Here is a 24087-nt window from a genome sequence, read left to right as displayed (position 1 = left end):
CGCATTTTTACTACTTACTATTGTGACTTGTATATGCGAACTAATTAGCGCATTTTTACTACTTACTATTGTGACTTGTATATGCGAACTAATTAGCGCTTTGTGAAATGTTTATTCATCCCTTAAAATTTTTTTTTTTTTTCGGGAGCATTGGTTGCTTACATTTGGCCTCAATTTGACGTAGTGTGCGCAACGTCATTTTGCTCTTTGCCAAAATGTGTGTGTGTCCCCTTTTATGTTTTTTTTGCTTAAATTTTTGATAATGACTTGGCCAGCATAAAATGATGTTTATTTTTGATGTGATTATTTGCAGTTACAACATATCATGACAATACCCCAGCATGTAAGCATCAATGGATGGTAATTTCAAGCTAAGTAAAATGTATTTTTAATGGGTGGGGTAAAAAGCCTGACATTCCAATGTTGCCATTTCAGGTTGATATGGGTCGGATTGTTCTGGCCCTACTCCCGAAGCCGACCAACCTCAATCTCATCCCAGGCGTAGGCATCGTAGACGTGCAAGGCCCCAGATATTTCGAACATGTGTCACCCTTTTTGGAATGCCAGATGATGAGGTTTTAAGACGATACCGTCTTCCTCCAAAAATCATCATAGACACTCTCTCATTAATAGAGAGTGATCTTGAGCGGCAAATTGACAGTCCTACAGCAATTCCACCACTTACGCAATTTATGGCTGTGTTACATTTCTGTACATCAGGATCGTTCCAAACAACGGTGGGAATAGTGGCGGGCATCTCACAATCCTCCTTTTCCCGGATCCTGAGGGCAGTGATGGAGGCCCTTTTCAAGCACCTCCATCATTTTATTCAAATGCTTTTGGATATGGGTGCCCTTAGTGTGGCCAAGGCCAATTTTTACCAAATAGCTGGCTTCCCACACATCATAGAGGTTGTGGATGGTACTCACATACCACTTCAGCCTCCAGCACGGCTGGAGGCAATATTTAGAAACCAGAAACACTATCACTCCCTCTATGTAATGGTGGTATGTGATGCCTCCCTCCAGATCCTGTCCCTGAATGCAAAATTACCAGGAAGTGCACATGACTCCTTCGTCATCCGGCAATCAGGGATATTGCACAAATTAACCAACCTACAAGCTGGTGATGCGTGGCTTCTGGGTAAGTGGAGACCTTTAGTACATAACAATGTTAAGCTTCATACAGAGTGAGCCTGATGTTGACTATTCTTTTTCACAGGAGACAGTGGCTACCCTTGCACGCCCTGGCTGCTCACTCCTTATTTGGCTCCCACACCAGGGCCACAAAGTGAGTATAATTCTGCACTTACAGCCACCAGGCAAGTGGTGGAACGCTGTATCGGCCTTTTAAAAGGCCGATTCAGATGCCTCCACCACTCTGGTGGCGAACTCATGTATTTGCCGGATATGGTTTTGAAAATTGTGGTCCTGTGTGGATTATATCACAACATCGCCATAAGGAGTGGTGTCCCACTGCAGCCAGAGGATGTCTTATCTGAGGATGGCCCCCCGAGGTTGGTCGGAGGTCAGTATGTGGGGGGGCCATACGCGATGATGTGGTGGCCAGATTTTTTAGGTAATTATTTGAAAAAAAACAGTGTTGATACCTAATGTGTTTGGTTTTGTTTGAGAACATCTAATTTTTTGTTAATTATTTTCTCCATCTTCTGTTTTTTCACATAATCTTTGGCACTCCAACGATGACTACTTCCTGCTACCCTTACAAAACCTGTATGTGGACATTTTGGGGATATATTCTGGAACCCTTATTGCAACGTCATATTTGTGGAATCATGTTGGCATGGTCCTTCGTCAACCAGTTCTTGATTTTTTTGTTTTGTGATGTGGTTTTTTTGGTATGTGTTGTATTTGAGATTATCACTGTGTATTTTGTTTGTGAGTGACCACTTTGATTTTTCAGTTATGTTGATAATAAATGTTTGGAGAGTGAAATGTTGTACATTTTTTGTAACGTTACCAGCAAGTGTAACCAGGTTCACACACGTTACATTTGACTAAGGGGTAATCCAGTACTGACGCCAGTTGAGATAAAATGTAATTTTTTTTCAGGGTCCAAACCAACACCAAAAGGAAGCCTGTACAATCATTTTGCTTCATAAGATTGGCCTAAGCAGCTTGCACACCAACTAGGAACCTGTAAAATGTAGAAATATCTAATTGTGACTACACCAAAAAAGGGAAATCAGATTGTTACTGTTAGGTGTTTTCTTGTGGCTGTTTGACATAAAAATCCAACACACACTCTTAGTGTCAAAAATTTGAAATCCTTGCAGGAACAGTCTACTTATGTCAGGGTAAACAATATGTGCTTTAGAAAAAACGAATGAGCCAGAACGTAACTTCAAAAATAACAATTTATTAACATAATGGGCCAAAAATAAAAAACTACTCCCTAAGGAGGACCGACATACGGTCAAGGACCACCAGCACCCCGATGATATTGGTGTGCATCTGGGCCACACAGGTGGATAAATCGGCCCGACGCCTCTGTTCCTCTGTGGGTGAGAAAAGTGTGGGGATTAATACAACAATAGTGAAACCACATTAAAAAAAAAACCAAAACCAAACTCCACAAAAAACATTTAAAAAAAACACCATTAAAACTCATCAAACTAAAATGGTGTAGGGCAAAAATACAAGGCCTATGTACAAATTCCGACAGGTGTGCTATGTGTATGTTGCAAACAGCAGTAACAGGTAAAGGCAATTGCCAAAAACCCCAAAAGTTTAGCAAAAAAACCCAAAAAAAGGAAACACCCATGATTACATACAAACAGTTTGTGACGATAAAAAACCGCAAAGAAAAACATACCGGAAGACCCAACGCCAGCTACGGAAGGCCCTCCATCGTCCTCCTCGGAGGTGGGTCCATTCCCCAAAGATCGGGGCGGGGTAATGACCAACTCTGGGGAGGGGGTCATTCTAAGAGGGGTGGTTGGAGGAGAGGGGGAATTGGGACGGAGGGGAAGGAGGCCAGAAAAATCAGGCTGAGGGTGTAGGAAGGCTGGGGAGGAGTGGGGAATAGGGGAAGGACTGGAGTTGGAGTGTTGGTTGGGGGTTGGGGAGAGTGGCCGTGATCGCCGTCTGGCCGACGCTGACGGCGTAGTCTTCGCTGGGCCCCTAAAAGATGGGAAACAAATTGTGGTTAGTTTCAACACAAATCCGCGGCCAAAAAAAATTTCAAATGCACCCCAAAAAAAAACAAAAAAATAGATATGAGGAGAATGAATAAATATGAAATACAGGGAAAACATGGCCATGCAGATATGAGGAGAATGAATAAATATGAAATACAGGGAAAACATGGCCATGCAGATATGAAGTGAATGAATAAATATGAAATACAGGGAAAACATGGCCATGCAGATATGAGGAGAATGAATAAATATGAAATACAAGGAAAACATGGCCATGCAGATATGAAGTGAATGAATAAATATGAAATACAGGGAAAACATGGCCATGCATATGCGGAACGCTTCTCGCGGTTGGTGATGGGTTGGTGATCCGCCTATCCATCACCTCCGTAAGCACCAGCAGCTCGCGCCTGGTGAATGCGGAGGCTCTCATGATGGCAATGGAGTTTTTCCTAAAAAACATTTTTGATAAAGTGCACCCAAATTTTATGATTGGCTAATGTATTTAGGAAATTAACAGGAGCAATTCTATTGGTTAGTGTATGAGTCATGTGTTCGACAGGGCCAGAAATCTGTTGAGACTTATGATAGGCTTGATGCAGTGACATGCGTTAGCAAATTTACATAAAGAATTGAACTCCAGGAAATATGCGGGTAGAAAAACAAATGGAACAATTATTTAATAGGGGCTAACATGTATTTTGACAATTAAAAGCGAATGTTTAAGCCGTACATATTCTGCGGGTAAACACAAACACGGACATAAATAAAGTTTATTGCATTGTGTAAAAAAAAAAAAAAACCAATTAACCTAATTGATATATTGATTGGCATGTTACGATTGAGGGAGGTAGGCAGAATAAACGAGCAGTTAATCGAAATCTGACAGTCCAACTTCCGGGTAGTACTAGTGCGTGCGTTCCCTTCAAACCACTTCGGGGATGTACGCTCGCTATTTGGCACGCTCGTTAGTTAGAGGAGGGGTCGCCTGAGTTTGGGGAGGATGTTTGGATGCGAGCGAAATTCGAGCGTGTGCCTGAATTTAAATATTTTTTTACGTACACCGAACGTACGAACGGTCACTTGCGTCCGGGTCTGAATGAGGGCCTTTGTGTAGAATGAACCTATAGGGAGTTTAATACAATTTTCAGAGTTTATTTTATCAACAATACCCACTACAGCTGAATTATATCACCAACACATAATAATAATAATAATAATAATAATAATAATAATAATAATAATAATAATAATAATAATTGAAAAAAAAAAAACCTGTGTATAAATACCTTATGCCTTCTCATACTATACTGCAATATTTACAGTAACAATTTTGTTTAGGAATGCTTTAAATTTATATTGTTGTTAAACCTTTGGATATAAATCAGTAACTATGGCTTTTTTCCTACAGGAATTTACTCGTCCTGGCTTGTAAAGTGCCCGGAGACAATGAAGAGTGTCCCTGGATCCTGCGTCTTTATTCCATGTAGTTATGATTACCCCAGTGACATCCAGCCTAAGGAAGGAATCAATACAATCTGGTATGACAGTAATCAGAAGTTGGTATACCATTCTACTGATCCAGCTGATAAAGAGTTCGCTGGGCGGGTGGAATTTCTGGGGGGCTCGTCTCCAAAGAACTGCAGCATCCTTATAAAAAACCTTCGGAAAGAAGACGCGGCAACATTTCGATTTCGGTTTGAGATAATAAATGTGAATAAATGGCAGGACAAGAACGGAGTCACACTACAAATGACCGGTACGTCTACTAATTGTACATAACCGGTGGCGATACAGATTGTTGCCCACAATTCTCACATCCTCTGTCATTCTCCTGAGATTGTATATAAACATTATAAGAATACTACAAAGAAGACATTTATAACTTAAAAACATGTTCTTTGTTTATTGTAATCATTTTTATAGTTAACACTCACCAGCTTTGTGGTGCTCCTTGGGACTGCAGGGAGATGAGAGATGAGGCAGCAACAGCTCAGCCTCACTTCTGTATAGTCAAACACTGTTTGCAGAGCAGGGGGCAGGGCCACACCATGGGCAGTAAGCTGCACAGAAAGAGAGCTAATAAAGGCATGCCTCTGAGTATGGGGCATGCTTTGAGCACTGATGGACACCTTGGATGTGTCATGTGACCAGGAAGTGCACTGCAGTGTTTAGAGATTGGAGTTCAGCAGCAGCAAGAGAAGACACAGTGATGCAGGTAGGAGAATCAATAGACACTGAAGCTTAGTATAGTGAGGGGAGAGTTACAGTGAGTAGGGGGTGAGAAAGGCTCCCAGCACTCAGACCCATCTCCATGTGTACCTCCACAACCATTGACTTCACCGCACATCACTGCTGCAATAGCCTGGGGCTAATGTCGGACTCACTATAATAAGTTATTTATAGAAAAAACTAAATTGTAATGAAAGTTGATACAATGTCAAAGAGTATCTCATAAAATTTGTGAGAATTTAGAGGATATCTTCATATTTCATCATTTGCGACCCCACCAGGCAAAACATTAACTGACATGGTCGAAAACAATTACGTTATGTACGGTGTTCGGCTATCATAAAATAATCTTCCAGCAGCCGCCACTAGCAGAGGGACTTCCCTGGCCCCTCTGCACCCCTGCACCCTCCCACAGTGACTGCTGTGCTGCCGATCAGCACTCCAGGACCCCCCGCCCAGCGGCTGTAGATGTCAGGGAAATGTAAATGAACCCTCTCCCACCCCAGCCCCCCTCAGAAGAGCAGCTGCAGATTAAATCATAGTTGTGATGGTCACTATGTTCCGAACATCGATAGTCTGATTAATCGATGACCGATATAGTAAAAATCGATGTAAATGAGTTAAAAAAAAAAAAATTAAATATAAAATTGTATTGAATAAGTATTAAATAGATGTTCTGACCTAATTCAATCATAAAAAATAACAATTTTGGAGCAGTTTTCGGAAAAAAATCACCAGTTACTGTAAGTGGTTAAATAGGGCCACTTTTACAATATATTAGAATGGGTATCTGACACACTTTGGATACTACATGCTGCCTGAATATTGACTAGTCTATCTCTAAACCAGACATATTTTAGTGCAGATGTCTTCATGTTGCTGCAGGATCAATTCTCTCTCTTCTCACATCTCTCATGTTATGATCATGTCATTGGAGGATTAGAGAAGATGATAAAAGTCCTCAACATTTTTAAACCAATTCTTCATTCTCATCCATTAAGTAGCCATCAAACCCAAATGGGTTGACATACCGGTTATGCACTTGGGCTCAACTTGTGTCAATACAAATGTGCATTGACCATGCCGACATTCATTATGTAGAATTGATGAAACGACGACATGTTAGAATGTAGTCTTATCGTCCCTTACGACTTACCTTCTGCCGATGGCTGAAGCTGCTTCTTTCAGGTCCCGGCGGTCATGTGACTGTGACTTCCGGGTTATACCTTCGATCCTCCGCCGTTCAGATGAGTATTTCTTCCCTATCCCTTATCCCTACCCCTAAATCTAACCTGGCCTCTAGTGCCTAACCCTAACCCTCCCACCTACAGCCTAACCCTAACCCTACTCTCCGCAGCCTAAACATAATGTTGACATTCCGAGAATGTCGAAATAGTTGCCTGTCGACATTTAACAGTGTGCCATTGTCGAACTTTTTACTACATCATTATCATGTTCTTACTTTTATACAGTATTTGTATTGTCAGCCTCATTTTACTAAATAATAGCACAGTACAGGTTGAGTCTCCCATATCCAAAATGCGCAGGACCAGGGGTATTTTGGATAATGGAATATTCCGTATTTTGGAATATGTGCATATCATAATGAAATATCTTGGGAATGGGACCCCAGTATAAAGACAGCATGCTTTTATGTTCTATATACGCCAGCCTGCAGGTCATTTTATACAATATTTTCAATAATTTGTGCCTTAGACAAAGTTTGTGTACATTGAACCATCAAATGAAAGGTTTCATTATCTCAGTTATTCCAAAATAATTCCGTATTTCGGAATATTCCGTATTTCGGAATATTTGGATACGGGAGACTCAACCTGTATATTCATGGAAGAAAGATCCAACAGATGAAGTTTGACAACAGTTAGTGGATTCATTTCAAAGCTACACATTGTAAAACTGAAAGGAAGGAAGTTTATTTATTATATTAACTATAGATTTCTTATTCTTATATATTATATATTTAATATGATATATTGAATGTTTAAAGCATGAAGCCTACATGCTAGTAATCCATTATTCTAAAAACTCTGCCATAGAGGCTCATCTTCCTGTGGTCTATCGTCTAACCTGCTAGTTTATTGTTCTAAGCTTAAACAACATTTTAAGGAACATTATTGGCATGACAATTCTTATAATAATCGGAGATGTTAGTGGTTTGTGGTGACAGTTATCTCATTGTGTATTTCATTGCCGTCTCTACAGATGATCTCCTCACCCCAGAAGTTGTGCTTCCAACACATATTCATGAAGGTGATTCAGTGACTTTTCAGTGTTCAACACCATACTTTTGTCCAGATGGCTCGGTGTCCCTAGACTGGCAGGACTACGTCCCAGACAGGTCATTCATATCTACAAACGTGCAGCTGGACACCAGTGGTGTTCTGGTCACAAAGAACCTCACAACCAGCTTCACCTGGATGGAAAACCAGAAAAAGATTCATTGTACAGTTTCTGTTGGAGCCCTGAAAGCAAACAGGGAAATTACCCTCAATGTTACATGTAAGTAGTTTTTGTTGTTGTTTTTTTTTGGTTTTTTTTAGCAATTATCAATAACTTTCATTTGAGTTCAAGTTTTCTCAGTCTGCTAATGCCACACCTAGGCTTATTAGTACAACTTCACCTACAGTTTAATGCTAATGATTATAGTATTACAATAGATGTCTGGCAATGAGTGCAGTTTTATTGAAGGCCAGGGGGTGGAACAATAGAGGGTGCTGTGACTACAGGGTTCTGAGTTGAATAGAACCCACCAATACTGGGTCACCCTGCTCTGAGTCACATGCTCTACACTCAGGGGCGCCAAGAGGAGGGGGGGAGCTGGTACAAATTACAAGGGGCCTGGGCTTGCTGGAGGGACATGTGGGGGCCCGGGTCCGGCACCGGCCCCCCCCTCCCTTCTATGCTACTGTGTGCTGGGCTGCAGTGGGAAGTTGCTCGCAGCTGCTAAGTAGCAGCTTGAGCAGTCTCCGATGCCTATGGGGGGAGCGATCATGCTGATCGCGCCCCCCACTGGCTATGCATTGGGCTGAGGGGCTCACAGCGTCCCCCTGTTTTTTTCTGTGGTTTTTTCCTAAGGGGGCGTGGCCATGCCTCCCACGATTAGGCCACGTCCCCTGTCACCCGGGCCTGGCACAGCTTTTGGCGGCCCTACACATAATAAATGGAGGTTTTGTTAGACATGAGTTACAAAATGTTACTGTACTTTGGGCCTGATTCATTATGGATCACTATTGCGATCGCAGCTCTGTAATCGCACACAGGTCTGCTGCAGAAATATGCTAATGATTGCTATCGCAGTGCCGTCGCACTGCCAGGATAGAGACGCCAACTGCCTCCCACTACCACTATCTCACATCCACAATACCTTGCAAATCTCCATAAACATCGGTAACATCGAGTACCATCGGCCCCTCACGCAGAATTACAGCAGCCCTGACCTTACTTAGAAGTTGCTAACCTCATAGCATGCAGTAAGTACTCAGGCTGCGTATGCCGTCGCAATGGCCAATTTATGCACGGCCATGCAACGGTGTTCAAACAGTCAGGCACACCTGTGTTTCTCCGACCACTTCCCCCCCATCACCACCCCCAAATGCTCAGTGCCTGTCAATCACTCTGCAGTGGCTCTCCGTGCTCTTGGTGATCACAGTGGTGTCCTTGCGCACGGGCACTGCAATGCATATGCATGAGCAGTATGCAACATTAGGCCACGGAGTAGCCCATGTTGGCAGATAAGACAATAATAAAATATGTAAAATGCTACCATTCCTGTTTTCAATTGGGACACAGAGTTTTCTTTGTTAAGTAATTGAATTAATTAATGGATGTAAAAAAAAAAAATAATAATATTAATCAATCAACTAATAATAGGGACTTTAAGATTTTTAAGGGGGGGTTTCTAGAGTATATATACTGTATATATTATATTAAGGCTGAATCTAAAAAAACATAAATCTCCACAGAGAATTCCGTACTGAGTTGCAGGGTGTTTAAGGGGCTACACCTCAAAAGCTATTGGAGGTACTGAGCTGGCATGGGAGGGTAGAACTGTCGCTCGGTGCTGCATGCCAAATTTCAGGGCAAAAACATAAAAAATGAGGATTAGGGTGTAATCTAAAGTTCCAACTGTCAGTTTTTTCTGACACTCTCATTTAGGACCACTTCTCTGCTGTTCTCTATGGGGGATTTTTGGTAAAGCATAACGCAGGGTAGGGGACAAATTTAGACTTGGGGTTTGTTTTATTATGTAGCTATTGTTCCAGGGTAGGTGCTTTTGGGGTTCAGGTAAACTAGAAAGTTACAGTTTTTAAACTATTACCTCAAGAATGTGCCATTGTAAACATAGAAAGTTTCAACTTGTTGCGCAGCCTCAGTAGGAGCCTCCAGCAGGTGTACTCGCTGTGGCTTCACCTGGGTGCACCAAGATGGCTGAACTCTGTAAGCAGGGGCCGAGACTGGGGGGAAAGAAGCCGGCATTTGATGTGACTGGGACACATGGGAGTAGGGGTAGGGGTTAGTGGGCGTTAGCTGTGGCCAGAAACTGGGGACAGTAGCGGGCATTTGTAGTGGCAGTGGACCCGGGGGGGGCAGCAGCACATAGATGCAGGCTCGGATCTGGAAGATCCGTGATACCTGCATCTATGTTTAAATAAACAAACACAGAAACATGATGGGATCAGGTAGACCAGTCTGTGCTTCTGTGTTTAAAAAGAAACCTGTGTAAAAAAAAATGCCGTGGCCCTGCCCCCCCAAAAAAAACCAGCACCAGGCTTTGGAGACCCAGTACTGGTTGTGCTAAATACAGGGGACAAATGATGTAAGGGTCACCCGTATTAAGCACAACCAGTACCAGGCTTTTCAGAACCAGTCCTGGTTGCCAAAATATGGGGGGAAAATGACTTTTGGTGCAACCAGCACTGGGCTCTGAGCCTGTTCTGGTTCTGGAAATACAGGGGGAAAAAATGTGTAGGGTCCCCCTGTATTTACCATAACCGGCACCAGACCCTTTCTAGTGGGGGGGTGACACCACAGCCATGGAGGCCCTTTAACCGGGCCCCCCAGCAGAAGCATATCCCCGGACTGCTAGTCAGCCCAGGCTGGGGATCCCTGGGGAGCTGGGGACCCCTCCAATAAAGGGGTCTCCCTCTCTAGGGCACCCCAGGCCCAGGCAGATAGCCCTGGGATATCCCTGGCACCCCTGGCCGGTTGGTGCCAGGTTGATTATGTAAAGTGTGATCAAGGCTTTTGCTGTGGAACTACAGTTGCCAGCAAGCCTCCACCACATGCTGGTATTTGGAGAACCACAAGTATCAGCATGGGGGGCATTATGGGCCTGCTGGTACCTGTAGTTCCACAGAAAAAACAATATTAAAAAAACACAGAACACACACACTGTAGAAAAGTTTAACTTTATTAAAACATACATGCACACATACATGTACTCACATATGCATACACTATCTCACATACTCACCTATGTTTCCCTGTAGCCAATCTGTCCTCTTCTCCAGCAGATTATCCAATGGAGTACCTGTAATAAAAAATCCATACTCACCTCACCTCCTATGTGTGGATCAGGTCCTCTTCGTTCCAAAGTAGGCAATCCAGGGTCTTGGCAAAATAAAAACTGCAAAAACCCTCATAGATTAGTAGTGTCCTATAAGGATACTACTACGCGAATGACAGCTCGGCTGCAGAATTTCAGTATGGAAATCCCGGTGCAGAGTGCTCATTGGCTGAGAGAGGCGATGAGCGGTCCTCACCATTGTGTCATGAGAGGATCGGGCACTTGTGGAAATGAACCTGGAGTGGATCCAGGAGATGTTATGAGGGCAGATGTCTGGAACTGAAAGGACACTGGTCAGAGAGGATTGTTGCTCATGGGTGACCCGCTGGCGAAGAAATTATTCTGACGGAGGTGTTTACTCAAAACGAACTGTGGGTACACACAACAGATAACTGGGTAGTCAGGGAGGATCACCTTCTGTCAGATTTGTTGAAGCAAGGGTGGTAGCAGTGAGTAGTGCTTCTGATACACAGAGTGTCTTAGCAGGCTGGAACCTGGAGCAATAGATATGTGAGACTTCAGCAGGATCAGGGAAATAGCAAGGCGCTCAGAGAACTAGCACCCAGCTAGGCTGGGAATAACATTGCACTGGCAATGGAGGACTGCAATTCAGCCCTTAAATACCTGGAGGAAGTGGAAAAATGGTTGCTCTGAGTGGATTGGCCGAAAAGATTCACCTGACCTCATCCAAGATGGCGGTGCCCATGTCACACTGCAGCGTGAGCTATACTCATACTAGCAACCAGGACACTATGCCTCCAGACCCCTGTAGCATGCAGCGCAGATCTCCATATGCCCACACCCCCGCCAGAGCATCCGGACAGGTAAGTTACACTGACTGCAATGGTGAGACCCGAATATGCCCATTTCAAATATGGCACCTCAGCCTGTGATGCCATCATTCCACCCCCTCGGCTGGCTTACATAAAGGTGCTGTCCAGCCAGTCCGTCGGCAAGGTAGCAGGACAGAAGACCTGCTGAAGCAAGAAGACACCGTGGAGGTCCCGGATGGGCAGTGGCCAGGAAAAAGAGCTTAAAGGCCGCCTCCCTCCAGGTGAAGATGCCGTGGAAGTCCTGGGGGAAGTGGCAGCCATGAAAAAGAGCTTAAAGGCTGCCGCCCCCCAGATGAAGGTGCATAGTAATAAAATATTTAAAAAATGGTGTCTTTGTTTTATTTCAATATTTCTTTTGCACTATTACTATAGGTACCAGCGGGCTCTTAATGCCCCGCCTGCTGGTACTTGTGGTTCTCCAAGTACCAGCATGCAGGGGAGGATGGTACTCCCAGCCTGCAGGGGTGCTGGGGATAGCCCTGGGCTATTAGCCTGGGCCTGGGGTGCCCTGGAGAGGGGACCCTTTTATTGGGGGGGTCCCCTGCTCCTCAGGGATCCCCGGCCTGGGCTAACTAGTGGTCAGGGGTGATGCTTTGGCTGGGGGGCCCAGTGAAAGGGCTCCCCTGGCTGTGGCATCACCCCCCCACTAGAAAGGGTCCAGTGCTGGATCTGGTAGATACAGGGGGACCCTACACATTTATTTTCCCCTGTATTTCCAAAACCAGTGCTGGTTGTGCTGAATACGGGGGACCCCTACGTCATTTGTCCTCCAGATTTTGGCAACCAGGACTGGTTCTGAAAAACCTGGTGCTGGTTGTGCTAAATACGGGGGACCCCTATGTCATTTGTCCCCTGTATTTAACACAACCAGTACTGGGTCTCTAAAGCCCGGTGCTGATTGTTTTTTTGGGGGGCAGGGCCATGCCATTTTTTTTACACAGGTTGTTTTTTTTAAACACAGAAGCACAGACAGGTCTCACTGATCTTGTCCATGCTTCTGTGTTTGCTTACTTATACACAGTTGCAGGTATCATGGATCTTTCAGATCCAAGCCTGCATCTGTATGCTGCTACCTCACCCAGGTCCTGCAGCCCACACCACTGCCACCGCCACTAACGCCCGCTATCATCCCCAGGTCCGCAGCTAATGCCCACTAACCCCCCCCCTCTATCGGGTCCCCGCCACAGCTAATGGCCGCTTCCTTCCCCCAAGCCCACTGCCACTACCGCCCACACTGGCCAGCCATCTTGGTGCACCCAAGTGAAGCCACAGTGAGTACACCTGCTGGAGGGTCCTACTGAGGCTGCGCAACAAGTTGAAACTTCCAATCTCTATAATGGCGGATTCGTGAGGTAATAGTTTAAAAACTGTAACTTTCTCAATTACCTTAACCCCAAAAGCACCTACCCTGGAACAATAGCTACCTAATAAAACAAACCCCAAGTCTAAATTCGCCCCCTACCCTGAGTGATGCCTTCCCAAAAATCCCCCATAGAGTACAGCAGTAAAATGGTCCTAATTAAGCGTGTCAGAAAAAACTGACAGTTGGAACTTTAGTTAACTCCCAAATCCTCATTTTTAATGTTTTTGCCCCAATAGCTTTTGAGATGTAGCCCCTTACACACAATGCCCCCCATCGGAAGTTCTCTATAGGAGAATTCCATTTTGTTCCCTATATTTTGACAACCGGGTCTGGCTCTGATTAGCCTGGTGCTGGTTGTGCTTAATACAGGGGACCCCTATGTCGTTTGTCCCCTGTATTTAGCACAACCAGCACTGGGGCTCCACAGCCCGATGCTGGTTGTGCTGTGGGGGCATGTCATTTTTTCGTTATATTACACATTAATTTTTTAACAGATGCATGGATGGATCTCACTGATATGTCCATACATCTGTGTCTTATTGATTAGATTTTCTCAGGCGCATGCCCAGCAACAATGAGTCCCTCTGTTGCCCACTGATGCTTCTGTGCATGGCCCTGTTGCTGCCACTGCTCCGCACCACTGCTGCTACCACTGCATCACACACTTGCAGCTTGCCCCGCAGCCGTCTCTCCCTCTCCAGTCCCAAGACTCCTCCTGTGTGCTGTCCACTCCTCCACCCATGCTAGTGTACCTATTTGTTGTCCTTCTGCCCTGCAGGTGGCCCAGTTTGCTCATCAAAACCCTGATGGTTAATAGATTATAAAAAACCAATGAAATTCCATAGACAAAAAACCTTGCAGTGCTGAATCTGCAGTTAACCACAGGGTGTGATGGCATACCATATCTGTAGTGCGCAAGGAACACGTCCATTACAGCGTCAGCCTTAATGATCATAATTTCATTGTTTTTTTTAGTTTGAGTGGCACAAATTCAGAATACAGTTGATAAAAAATATAGGGAGTAGCAGCCTCTTAGCCCATGAACCTTGACTCCTTTTACTCAAGATAAGCCGTTATCCTCCTTTTACCCATTATTGTCTTTACATATATTTTATATTTTTTATCAACTGTATTTATATTTTCAACCTCTGTATCATGTATTATTGTATTTTTGCCATTTGATTGATTGCCTTGTCTTTTATTGTCATAGAATAATTTTTTTATATATTATCACTGTTTGCACTTTATATACATATATATATTTATTTTTGACCACCACCGTTATATTTATGCACTAGCACTTTGTAGCGGACTGGTCGCCTTTCTGGCAATCACTTTATTATCTCATATATATATATATATATATATATATATATATATATATAAATAAATATTTATTTTTAACACAAAACTTATCTGCCACTCCACCTGTGCAAAGTCATTTTCACCTGAGGGGCTAAATGAGTACGGGGGGGGTGCATGCAGAAGTTTGCCTAAGATGCCTAGAAGTTTAGCACTGGCCCTGCCCCTCCGTAATGGTCGCTGAGAGAACTGCATCTCCTAGTAGCCCTTAATCCTCCCACCAGCCCTTGGAGCCTCCTGGTAGCCCCCAGGACTCCCAGCAGCCCCCCTCTAGATGGAGGGAGGCCACCAAGAGCCGCAGAGACCACCAGAGACCCCCGAAGACCCCATGGCAGGTAAGTGAAGATTTTTTTATTTATTTTTATACGCGGGGCAGGGTTTTAAGAGCTGAAAACCCTACAACCACTTTTTTTTCATTGGATACCTCGGGTATTGGGAGCGCACATAAATCCGCTGTAATCCATAAATGAGTGCAAGGTTTTTTTCTCGCTAAACCTCTCACTCAATTGAACATGCCTGGTCACTGCCAAGGCTAAAGGCCATTACTCACTCCTAATTCTTCTAGATCTCTCTGATGCTTTTGACACTGTTGACCACTCTCTTCTCATACAAACACTACAATCCCTAGGTCTTAAGGACAAAGCTCTTTCTTGGTTCTCTTCCTATCTGATCGCTCTTTTACCATTTATTTTTCTGACTCTGCCTCCTCTTTGCTACCTCTATCAGTTGGAGTACTGCAAGGCTCTGTCTTAGGTCCTTTGCTATTCTCAATCTTTACCACCTTTCTTGGCAAACTAATCCGCTCTTTTGGATTTCAGTACCATCTGTATGCGGATGATACTGAAATCTACCTATCCTCCACAGATTTATCACCATCTGTGCCTTTTCCGTGTCACTGACTGTCTCTCTGCCATTTCATGTTGGATGGTATTTCACCACCTCAAACTTAATATTTCTAAAACAGCCAATGGTAGGAACCTGAAGCAAAGGTGGGGGAGCCGCAGTTGAGTAGGGTGTGCCGTAGCCAAGGGGAGACTCAGTTCAGGCTGTGTTTGAATAAGGTCCAATGTGTAATGTTCCACACAACTCTGTCAAGAGCATTCAATTATATTTTAAGTTTTCACAACAATTGCATGATATTTTCTACTGCGTTTAACATTCTTCTGACACTTCTTGCCTGGTAATGTAACTGTGGAAGTTGAAGATGAACTGCTAAAGCCACTGCTACAGTACACAGGGCCTGATTCAGACCCGCTTACGAGCGCTATGCGCTCGCAAGCGGGTTGATGGTGGCCCAGTGCACATGCGCACTACGGAGCCGGCTCTGTCATGCGCATGTGCGAGACCCGGATAGCGACGGGCACTCTGTCGCTCCGGGTCTCGTACCAAAGAGGGCGTGCTGTCGATGTTGAGTGACAGCACGGCCCCTTTGGTGGGCGGGCTGGGGGCGTGGCTGCCCAGATGGAGGCATTCCCATGGGAACGCCTACCATCTGGGGTCGGCCCCACTGACATCACAAGACACTCTGGGGCTTGCGGCAATGAGACCCTACCACAAGGGTCTCGTCGCCAGCCCGATGGTCGCGATGGTCTTGACCATCGCGACCATCTTCCCGGCCGCTCGCTATAGCTGTGGGTGGTTACCCACAGCTATGCGAGCGGCCAGTAGGCCACTCTAAAAAACAAGAAGGCCGGCCCTGATTCAGAGCGAGCGCTCTGTCAGAGCGTCCGGCTCTGAATCAGGGCCACTGAATTGTAATTGTTGTAAATTACACTAACTAGAATTTGTTACCGTTTTCATTCTCAGTATTACATTATTAATCAGCATTTTGTTTCTTTCTCTAAATGGTAATGTTTGTATTATACACAGATCAAAATATTCAGATTACATTGAGGACCTCATTCAGAGTTGGTCGTTGCGGCCGTACGGTCGTACGCCACCGATGTTCGCTGAACTGCGCATGCGTAAAGTTCGCAATGCGCGTGCGCAAACTTGATGCTATGATCAGAAATTTCTCTCTCCTTGAACACAGCCAGGTCGGTAATTTGAGTGACAGATTGAGACGTTTGTGGGTGGTAACAGGGGAAGGTGCTTGAAAACGGGGGAGTGGAGATCCGAACGCAGGCGTGCCTAATTATGTGAACGGTGTTTAATGGGAGTGCATAATTAACAAAGTAGTGTCATGGCACACGTAACATGGGTGTTTTTTACACTGACTTGATCGTAGTGCTTAAGAGAGGGTATGGTCAACCTTAAGCTCTACGACCAGTTCCAATGGTTCCCGATGGTCGCGATTAATCCTTATATGGCCGGAGATGACGTGTAATGCGTACGGGAAGGGGGCGTATTTTTTGTCTTCTGTCCGCTTCCTCCCCTTGGTCGGCCAGCTAACGATCCGAACTTAGGGACGCAACATGCGAGTGCATCATTTGCATATCCGGCCCCTTTTCCCATACGACCGTGCGGCCGCAACGACCGACTCTGAATGAGGTCCTGAATGTAGAGCTTGGTGGCTTCATCTTGGACAATATATGTAAAGTTTGGAGCAGAGAAGGGAAAGAGGGGACATGATAGAAAATTTCAAATATATCAAGGGTTTTACCAAGGTACATGAGGGAGACATTCTTCAAAGGAATAGAGATATTACAACACGAGGACATGCACTGACACTGCATGAAGGTAGGTTCAAAGGAAATTTCAGGAAAAATGACGTCACAGAAAGGGTGGTGGATAAGTGGAATAACCTCCATCAGAGGTGGTAGAGGCTAAGACAGTAGAACAGTTTAAACATGTTTGGCATATACACAAGAATATCCTTACAAAGAACTAAGGATTATATAGGGTTGAGGTTACCAAAAGGTTAAAAAAGGGGCAGACTAGATGGGCCAAGTGGTTCTCATCTGTTTCTATGTAATATTTTTTTATTTCAGGTGAGTCACGTGTGACTAATGTTCAACTTGTGCATCCTTAGATCCACCTAAAGGAGTAAACGTCATTTTTCCACCTTCACGAGAGAATATAAAACAGGGTGATTCCGTGACTCTGGTCTGCCAGGTTAACAGCAGCAACCCTGGAGTTAACAGCTACACCTGGTACAAGGATGGGAAACAATTTCATAGGGAAAGCTTCATCACTTTCCACAGCATCTCCAGAAATGACCATGGAGAATATCGCTGCGAAGCTCAGAATGCGATGGGCAGCTCATCTTCCGATTCCGCCCGACTTATCATCTTCTGTGAGTAATCTGTACTAACGGCGATAGTAAGTAATGGCTAGAGTGGGACCAGATGGCTTCAACTCAATAGAAATATCACATGAGGAAGTAACCAGGGGTGTACTTATAATGGGTTCAGGGTTTGCAATGCACACAGGCCCCTGGGTCCAGGTGGGGCCCAACCCGCACATCCATATTTAGTTATACTTACCGTGCAGCAGATTCCGGTCTGTTGCTCTGTAGTGCCGCAGAGCAGCAAAGAATCACTAGTAATATGGCGGCGGCCATTTTCCAGTGACTCGTGCATGCGCAGAAAACATGTCCCCGGTAAGAAGGCGCTGGCGCCATTTACTCTGAGACCCGCGTACAGTATGTGCAGTTGATTCTGTCACGAAGCCAGAATCTACTACTCTGATATAAAGGCGGGGGCCCCCTCCTCCCTTAAAAACTCCCTGGAAGTGACTGCAGGACAGCAACACTATTATGTCTGACGTCACCCTCTGTGCAGCATTTGTTCCCAATACATTGTGACTCCCCCTATGACACACGTGTCATGTTAATCGCTTTTCATGAAACACCAATGTACCGGTAGTAGATTAAGCCAGATGATGCTGGAATCAGAGTGTATGAAATGTAAAGTGAATTACAGCTGATCTGTTTAGTTAATAATTCAGGAGTTGATGCACAGTGAGGGCTTTGTCATTTGCATGAATTTGCAGTGTGCATGCCCAGAGCAGTGTTTCCACCTGAGGCACACTAATGCCCCAGAGGCCAGGGTGCAGCTCACCCCCCTGTGCAGTGCCTTCTGCCCCCATCTATTGCCAGTGGTACTGTCATTCATGGGATATTATCAGAAAATGGGGTATACGCATTAGTGCCAGAGCCATTACTATAGCGTGTGCCAGATCCAGCCTTCGCAAAATGTCACAAAGGAGATGATGCCAGTGGCATAAAATAAGTACCCACTGCAGTCATAGTGTTCTGGGTGCGGGGTGTGTGGTGCAGGGCTCACCTTGATCCAGGGAACCATGTGCGCCATACACCCACATTCAACCAGGAAAAGATGCAAGAACACCTGGGAAAGCCATATTATTGGAGGATGGTCAGGAAAGATGCAAATATCAGTTGATGATGGTGGTTATAATGATGATGATGATGATAATGGCCAGCATTAGTGCACTCTTTGTGATTGGCTGTTTGTAAATGCCCCGCTGACACTGATTGGTGCTCTTTCCATTGCTCAGGAATAGATTATCCTTAATGAGTTGTATCTGCTTATTACACAGGTTTGTGTAGTTTATCTGATTTCTCTGATAGCGAGTGTGATCATTGCACATGGGTGTAAGTGGGATGTGTTTGTGACATGTGCCTGGTGTAAGCCGGCCCTACAGATGTGTCCTGCTACATCTTTGACAATCGTGCTTCAAACGTGCGCATGCATCGAGCCAAGCGATTGCGCACAAGAGCATAAACTACGCTAGGGCACACACTGCGATTGCACCATGCATTCGTATGGTGGCGTGTGTGCAATTGCAGTGCGCGTAGTAGCTCTCAGGCACACGCCTCGCTCCATTCGGGGTGCGATTCGCTGTGTATGCACCAAAGCTGTAGCAGGACACATCTGTATTTGCTACTGCTGCCCTCTAGAACGTATCCTGAGCTCTATGTATGGGAGAAAATACACTCTTTTACAAATATTAAAAGGGGTTGGGTAGGGGATCCCGGCAGTCAGGTTGCCAGCGGTCAGAATACCGACAGCAGCATCCTGACAGTCAGAATCCCGATGGCCAAAGGTAAATTCTGTCACGTCCAAAGTTGGGTGTGGATCCGAACTGGGTGCAGAAGAGTCCTTATGAGCAGATTCCTGGTACTGAAATGAAGCTGGACGGATAGGATACTTACACATGAATATCTCTCCCTTTGTTGGAAGAAGTAGAGGACAGAAGCCGGGAAATATAGGATGAACTTAACCCCACCAGAGTAAGCTGAGAGCGACTCCTGGAGATGCTGAAGTGCAGGAACCTTGAACCGATGCAGACTGGGGACGCTGGTGGAGGAAGCTCTGTAAAGAAAGCGTAGGTGGCGGTATAGGTCGCCCAATACTGAGGTTGACAGACAAGCTGGCAGGAGAAATCACCAATTGGATTCAGCAAGCTGGAACATGGCATGATAGCTAAACGTAGCAAGAGAACACAGAGAACTAGATACACAGACTAGTTGTGTAAGACGTTGCACTGGCAATCTCAGATCTCCCAGAAAACCTTTAAATACCCAAGGCTGGAGCTTGATTGGCTGTCATAGTCCACTGAGAATTATGCTGACTGGATTGGTTCACTTCGGACATGTGACCAAATCCAAGATAGCGGCGCCCAGCACCCAATATCATCTGCACAGACTCTCAGCTACCACATCTCCACCTGGCCAAAGACCCAGTGTTGCCTCTCCGGGACCCGACCACGCACCCTGCAAGCCGCCAGCAGCCCGCAACCCCGCCAGATGGACCCCGCCAGAGCACCTAGAAAGTTAAGTTTCAGACCTCCCACAATGCTCCAGAATGGCCTGTGACAAGTTGCCTAGCCCTCCTCGTAACCCACCATTGCCACAACCTAAACCTTACCCCCCCACAGTCTAAACCTAACCCTCTCCCCCTCTCAACCTAAACCTAACCCTCTCCCCCCCGCAGCCTAACTCTCCCCTTCGCAGTCTAACCCTAACCCTCCCCCCCACAGTTAAACCCTAACCCTCCCTCCCTGCAGTCTAACCCTAACCCGTCCCTTCGTAGTCTAACCCTAACCCCCCCTTCAGTCTAACCCTAAACCTCCCCCCGCAGTCTAACCCTAACCCCCCCCTGCAGCCTAACACTAACCTCTAACCTTAACCCTCCACTCTAACCCTAATGCTTACCGTCGGGATGTCAAATACATGCTGTTTTAAAGAACTTTATTTCCAAGTTAGAGATCAATGTAACAAACACAAACAAGGAAGTATAGGTAAAAAGAATGGAAGAGTTAGTCCTAAGATGTTATTATATTATAGTTTGTAGAAATGGGAATTTAAGTGGAAATAATCAAATTTGACACAAAATTGCATGAGAATGGAGCCGTGCAGCAAAACAGGCCCCTTACAGAAGTATGAAGTGCTATAGATGGAAACTTGGACTTATTCTGCAGAATGTCATTTAGTGCAATGTTTGCAATACCCCTTTCACAAGGCAATGCCGGGTCGTACCCGGGATTTTGTTCACACGTCCATCCAGGGTATTAACCGGCTGATACCCCTTTCAGGCTGGTGGCCTGACCCGGCTTATTGCCGGGTCAATGACGTCACCGCCATATCGTGCTGAGTTGGTGCTTGGAGATGTGATCATTCCCATGAGCCGGATCTTCTTATGCTGGGAAGCGGATCTGGGTTGCATCGACCCGGGTTATCCGTTCACACTGCATCATGAGCCGGGTTAAACCCGTGCCAACCCTGCTCGTTACCAGACTCGACCCGGCTTATTACAACCTGGCTCTTTCACACTGCACAGTAACCCGGGTTATTGCTAATAGTGTTAAAGGAGTACAAATCTGCATGATATGGAATAAAATAGCAGCAGTTGTGCAATTTCAGGAGTCAGGAGTTAAACATGTACAATTATAACAGTGAGTTAATGATGGAATGAATCCCATATACAGTGTATATACTGTATAAGTGCCAACATTCAGTTCTTGTGTGTGACTATTAGATTTGCATCATTCACATCTAGAAATGAAGAAGTGTAACAGCAGCTTAGAAAGTCCATTTATTTATGATGCAATAACAAATATTGACATTAACAGAGAGAAATGAAACTTTGAAGTCTGTTTATGTGAACCTCTGTATTGAATTTTAGCAATTACAGTAAATGGTAACTGTATATACAATATCAAATTAGTTAAAAATATACAGAGGATCAAGTAAAGCTGGGTACAAACTGTGTACCCAGTGACGGCATGACGAGATGGAATGACATATGTCACGTGCCATATAAAAATGGTGCCAAAGTCATATTTCCAAGGTATCATTGGATGAATGGAATGGTCGGCAGCAGGACAAGCTAGCTGGAATGAATTGAGGCTGTGCGGTGTGAGCTCTCACGGATCCAGGGGCCAGTATGCGCCGCACCCATTATAGATACGCCAATGACTGGTATCCCAGATGGGAAAAGACGATGGACACTTGATTATTAAGATGAGAGAATCCGCCATGATTAAGTCTGCATATTGGTTTGCTGCTTCCACCAATCCTTTATTTTCCATAGAGCAATATTGAGAATGGGGACCTTATGGTGGTGTAGAGATTCTCTTTGTCTGTGTTACATTACGCACCAGCTGGACGCAGCTCATACTTCAGGTTGCATTGGACTAACAAAAAGTCAACTTTTTAGGAAACGTTTGTTACAGTGTTGTGCGTGACTCCATGGAGAACCATTAGAGCCTGGTTCAGACCCGTTCACTAGCAGGCGGCCGCTCGTGGCAGACGATGTTCGCTAATGTGTGCATGCGTATAGTTCGCAGTGCGCGTGCGCAAACTAGTATGAGCGATCGGGATGTTCTCGCTCGCCCTGCAAAGAAATGAGTGACAGGAGAGGCCGTTTGCGGGTGGTAACAGGGGCAGGACACTAATAACGGGGGGTTGGAGATGCCGACGCAGGCGTGCCAGAGTGTTTCAACACCGTTTCAGAGGCGTGCATAATTAACAGGCAGCGTCATAGTACACGTCACCTGGCTAGTTTTTTACTCTGACCTGCTCGCAGTGCTTGCGGTAGGGTACAGTCAATCGCAAGCGCTGCTGTCTGATCCGATGGTTCCCGATGTACCAATGGTTGTAAATACTTCCTGGAGATGGCGTGCGCAAGTGGGCGGCTAAAGACAGGCTGGTGGGCGTCTATAAAGTGATCGCTCGCCAAGACATAGTGGGCGTGCTTATGCCTTGCCGTGCGACCGGCTGCCTTGACGTCACTTAGCTGAATTTCCATACATTGGGAGCGAGCAGCTGCAACTAGCGAGCGGGTCTGAATCAGGTCCTTAGTCCGATCCTCAACTAAGATAGAATATGGCAGACAGTGAATAATATTATTTCCCAGCATTCCAATGGGTTTGATCTAAGCACAACTTACTGTATGCCAACATACTGTAATCCAGTGTGTTCATCTGTTCTGCTTAGTATAAATAAATATGGCTTCATATGCTCTTCCCACATCACAGTGTTTATTCTTGTTTTTCACAGCTGCTAGGACGGTGGTCAGTCCGTCCTCCGATATTAAAGAAGGGGAATCTGTGATCCTGACTTGTGAGGTCCCTGGAGCCAAATCTGATGAGGTTCACTACAGCTGGTACAAGAATAGTGTCTGGATTAAGGAAGGGTCTGTGAGATCTCTGCTCTTCCAGGAAGCTACAAGCCATGACGCCGGGTACTATTACTGTAAGGTGCAGAATGACAAAGGCAGCGACTCCTCTCCTCCCGTCATCTTAAACATTATGTGTATGTTTACCCTAACTTACCATATGGGAAATGTGACATAGAGCATTATGTAGCATAAGGGACTTTATAGGACAAGTCAGAGTTACTGTCAGTATTGTTATTGGAACAGACCATGCTGCAAAGCAAGAGGTGCAAATACACTTATTTAATTTGGCATGCATGGTAAATACTGGCTGTATTTGCATGTAGCTCACATATGCTGGACATCTTTATTCTTACACTGTAATACCTCTTTTCCACCAAAAACCCAGGTCCGACCTGGGTTTTGGACATGGTTCCAACCCTGGTCAGACCCATTTACGCTGCACCTTCGATCTGGGTTACTCCCAGGTCAGCCCTGTTCACACTGAACTCAGGTCTGCCCTGCTAAACCTGTGAGGTCATAAAAAGTGGGAGGTGACTGCTCCACAACCGCCAATCAGCTCATTTTAGGCATGACCCAGGTCAGATAACCCTGGTTGCACCGTTTACACTGCACCATTACCCGGGTCCATCCTGGGTCCAACCCTGGTAGCTACCTGGGTTGGATTGCTGGGTCACTTGACCTGGGTTATTTTTCAGAGACCCTTTTACACTGAGCTGCGACCCGGGTAGACCCAGCAAAAACCCAGGTTTTTGCTCTGGTGTAAAAGGGGTATTATTTAGTTTGGAGTGTGAACACGCTCCTCCCAGATCTAATTCTCTCTGTATGTTCTATATCTTCCCCACCTGCAGTGCAACATGGTTTTACCAAGGTGCAAAGGTCTTGTTTGCTTTATTTCTAACTCTGAATTTGTTCTAATTGGTATAAACCAATGGTTCTCAACCTTGGCCCTCAAGTTTTTCCAACAA

The 24087-nt window shown here is 45.2% G+C and overlaps 1 protein-coding gene across 1 annotated transcript in view; it reads left to right on the top strand.

Moving 5' to 3' along the window:
* The window catches only part of SIGLEC1 (sialic acid binding Ig like lectin 1), a 79049-nt gene that overhangs the window by 4840 nt on the left and 50122 nt on the right, over nucleotides 1-24087 (top strand). The window contains exons 3-6 of the mRNA XM_088463866.1: nucleotides 4572-4919; nucleotides 7616-7912; nucleotides 17509-17772; nucleotides 23002-23256. Of these exons, the coding sequence (XP_088319992.1) occupies nucleotides 4572-4919; nucleotides 7616-7912; nucleotides 17509-17772; nucleotides 23002-23256 (1164 nt within the window). The remainder of the gene's footprint in view (nucleotides 1-4571; nucleotides 4920-7615; nucleotides 7913-17508; nucleotides 17773-23001; nucleotides 23257-24087) is intronic.

Source organism: Taudactylus pleione, unplaced genomic scaffold (genome assembly GCF_031769625.1).
Source record: "Taudactylus pleione unplaced genomic scaffold, aTauple2 ptg001476l, whole genome shotgun sequence".
Lineage (NCBI taxonomy): Eukaryota > Metazoa > Chordata > Amphibia > Anura > Myobatrachidae > Taudactylus > Taudactylus pleione.
The sequence above is the reverse complement of the archived record's forward strand: the minus strand, read 5'-3'. Positions and strand labels throughout refer to the sequence as shown.